Source organism: Condylura cristata, unplaced genomic scaffold, assembly GCF_000260355.1.
Source record: "Condylura cristata isolate star-nosed mole 26May11 unplaced genomic scaffold, ConCri1.0 scaffold00025, whole genome shotgun sequence".
In the NCBI taxonomy this organism is placed as follows: Eukaryota; Metazoa; Chordata; class Mammalia; order Eulipotyphla; family Talpidae; genus Condylura; species Condylura cristata.
The window spans coordinates 19499607-19502730 of NW_004567126.1; the positions used below are offsets into that span (position 1 = coordinate 19499607).

At 66.4% G+C, this 3124-nt stretch overlaps 1 protein-coding gene across 1 annotated transcript in view; it reads left to right on the forward strand.

Annotated features, from left to right (window-relative positions):
* TREH (trehalase (brush-border membrane glycoprotein)) overlaps positions 1–3124 on the forward strand; it is a 13018-nt gene that overhangs the window by 8845 nt on the left and 1049 nt on the right. Inside the window, exons 5-12 of the mRNA XM_004688824.1 lie at positions 682–782; positions 862–954; positions 1051–1167; positions 1258–1380; positions 1615–1664; positions 1752–1946; positions 2434–2651; positions 2933–3079. Of these exons, the coding sequence (XP_004688881.1) occupies positions 682–782; positions 862–954; positions 1051–1167; positions 1258–1380; positions 1615–1664; positions 1752–1946; positions 2434–2651; positions 2933–3079 (1044 nt within the window). The remainder of the gene's footprint in view (positions 1–681; positions 783–861; positions 955–1050; positions 1168–1257; positions 1381–1614; positions 1665–1751; positions 1947–2433; positions 2652–2932; positions 3080–3124) is intronic.

Genomic DNA, 3124 nt, shown 5'->3' on the forward strand with positions numbered 1-3124 from the left:
CCGGCGCGGCCAGCCCTGGGGTGCTGCGCCCCCCAGCAGAGTGGGCTCCCAGCTCCCCTGCTAGTTGAGCGCTGCCTCACCCAGCGCCAGCGGGACACCGGGTCCTGTCCCTCTGCGGCCCTCCAGGGCACCCCCAGGCTGACCCCTGTCCCACTACACCACACTGCGTGGAGAGGGGCAGGCAGGACAGCAATGCCCGGCACGGACACACCGCCGTCCTGTCCCAGTGTCGGGCCCCTCGGTGCCGTGCCTCCATCTCCTCCCCACTGGGAGCAGGTTGGGGTTTCAGCCACCTCTGGGCAGAGAGTGGGGACCCCGGGGCTGTGGCCTGGTGTGGTGGCAGCAGGGGGTGTTGGGTGGAGGCAAAGGGCTCCCACCTGGGTCCCACTGGTGGTGGCTGGCAGGTGAGGCCCCGCCAGGTGGGCTGGGTATGGGGGACCCCAGTGGCCGCCATCGCACTGTGTGGGGGACCCCAGAGGCCACTATGGCACTGTGGGGGGGGAGACCAGAGGCCGCCATGGTGGGGAGCAGCCCAGGCCTTGACCAAGGCCACCACTGAGCAGCAGCTGAGCCCAAACTGCAGCCCTGGCTGCCAGGCTGCCAACCGCCACTGCCCCTGCCCCCTCCGGCCTCCCGTCCCAGGGGCCCCAGCCCCCACCCCCTGCTGTCTCCTGACTCCAGGTGAAGCCAGAGGTTGGCATGGAGCCCGAGCGCTTCTCTCTGATCTACTCAGAACACCCCTTCATTGTGCCAGGAGGGCGCTTTGTGGAGTTCTACTACTGGTGAGCGGCGGGGTGGTGGGGGCCCCGGCCGGGGGCAGCGGGCGGTGAGCGTGTGGGGCCACCTGAGCTGTCCCCCCAGGGACTCCTACTGGGTCGTGGAGGGGCTGCTCCTGTCCGAGATGCCCCAGACGGTGAAGGGCATGCTGCAGAACTTCCTGCACCTGGTGCGAAGGTAGTGGGCCACCCCGGGCAGGGGGGAGAGGGAGCCTCGGCTGGGAGTGACAGGTCTGGGCGTCCGGGCCATGGCGTGAGCCGGTGTCCTTTGCAGATTCGGGCATATCCCCAACGGGGCTCGTGTGTACTACCAGCAACGGAGCCAGCCCCCGCTCCTCACCCTCATGATGAACAGCTACGTGACTCGCACCCACGACCTCACTTTCCTACGGTGGGTGCCCATGCTGCTCCCAGACCCCCGGCCCTGAGCCCCCCACCTCCAGCTGGCTGCCTGGACTGAGGGGGCACCCGCTCCCCACAGGGACAACATCGAGACCCTAGCCTTGGAACTGGACTTCTGGGCCCAGAACAGGAGCGTGCCCGTTAGCCTGGGGGGAAAGACCTACACCCTGAATCGCTACTACGTCCCTTTTGGGGGCCCCAGGTGAGAGCTGCCAGGCCAGGTGCCTGAGCCACATTGGCTTGAGCATCATGATACCCCCCACCCCGGTGGGCGGTCCATGGTCTCCCCACCTCTCAGGTGCTGACACTTGGATCCCCGGGCAACGAGGTACTGTGGGGCCCAAAGGCGCCCGAGCCCAGGTGGCTCAGCCTCCGGCTGGGGCACAGAGGGACTTAGGGGCTCCTGGTGCCAGGCTGCCTGCTCTTCCCCGGCCAGGCCAGAGTCCTACAGCAAAGACATGGAGCTGGCAGAGACCTTGCCGGAAGGTGAGTCCCTACAGGGTGAGGGCGTCTGGGTGGGCGGGGAGCCGCGTGGCCAGCCCCAACCCCACTTGCTGCTCCTCACCCTCACAGGGAGCCGGGAGACTCTGTGGGCTGAGCTCAAGGCGGGGGCCGAGTCCGGCTGGGACTTCTCTTCACGCTGGCTTGTAGGAGGCCGGGACCCCGACCTGCTCAGCAGCATCCGAACAAGCAAACTGGTGCCCGTGGACCTCAATGCCTTTCTCTGCCAGGGAGAGGAGCTCATGAGCAGCTTCTACATCAGACTAGGTGAGCAGCACGCTCCGGGCCAGGGGCCCAGAGGGTGCTTGTGAGCCCGGCTGCGGCTCAGCCCTGGCCACAGAACTGGAAGGAGGAGCAGACAGGGCCTGCGGAGCCTCACCTCTAGTGAAGCGTGGCAAGAGGCAAACAGCCTCTCTTCTCACTCCTCCATTTTTTCCTGAAAGGGCCTTTTAGGGTCCATGAGAGAAAACTTTGGTTCACACATTCAAACTCCTTCTACTCCCTCTCCTTGCCCCCCTTGACCTCCAGGGCCGCAGTGGCCTCGAGAGGCGAGCCCGGGAGTCCTAGAGCAATCCAGGGCCATTCCCGAGGAATGGCAGGTCCCAGAGGCCTACAAGGTGTTGGGCTCCAGGTGGGGTGCGCCCTGGGTGCTTGGGATTTCTTAGCTCCGGGAACGAATGGGAGGTGGCCAGAGTGGGGTTCTCAAAGCATGGGGCCCAGGCTGTGGCCCCGCCTGAAGGCAGTGCCGCCCTAGGGAACACCACCCAAGCTGAGAAGTACAGGAAACTGCGCGACCAGCGCCTGGCCGCCATGCAGGCTGTCCTGTGGGATGAGGAGCAGGGCGCCTGGTTCGACTATGACCTTGACAGCGGAAAGAAGAACACAGCGTTTTACCCGACCAACCTCACTCCTCTCTGGGCCGGCTGCTTCTCAGACCCAGGAGCCCCAGACAAGGCTCTGAAGTACCTGGAGGTGAGGGCCAGCGGCAGGGCTGCTACAGGGGCTCAGGCCACTGCTGTCTGCCTGCCTGAGCAGTGACCCCTGGACAGGGCCGCCACTCCCCAGCGCTCCAGCTGGTCTTCGCCTGAATGTCCCCTGGCGCCACCAGGGGGCAGCTGTGAGCCGAGCCAGAGGGCCCAGCCAGGGGAACCTGGGCCTGGGGGGGGGGGCTCAGCAGCCTAGGTCCGCCCCCCCCCACCTCCACCCCCCACCCCCGTGCAGCCCTGCAGTCAGTTTTGTCTGGAACCTTCTAGGACAAGCAGATTCTGAACTACAAGCGCGGAGTCCCGTCCTCCCTCAAGAACTCAGGCCAGCAGTGGGACTTCCCCAACGCCTGGGCCCCCCTGCAGGACCTGGTCATCAGAGGTAGGGGCAGGCGCACCCCATGGGTGTGGAGGGTGGTGCAGCACGGGCCTCTCCCTGGACCCCCCAGCCTCCCTCTCAGC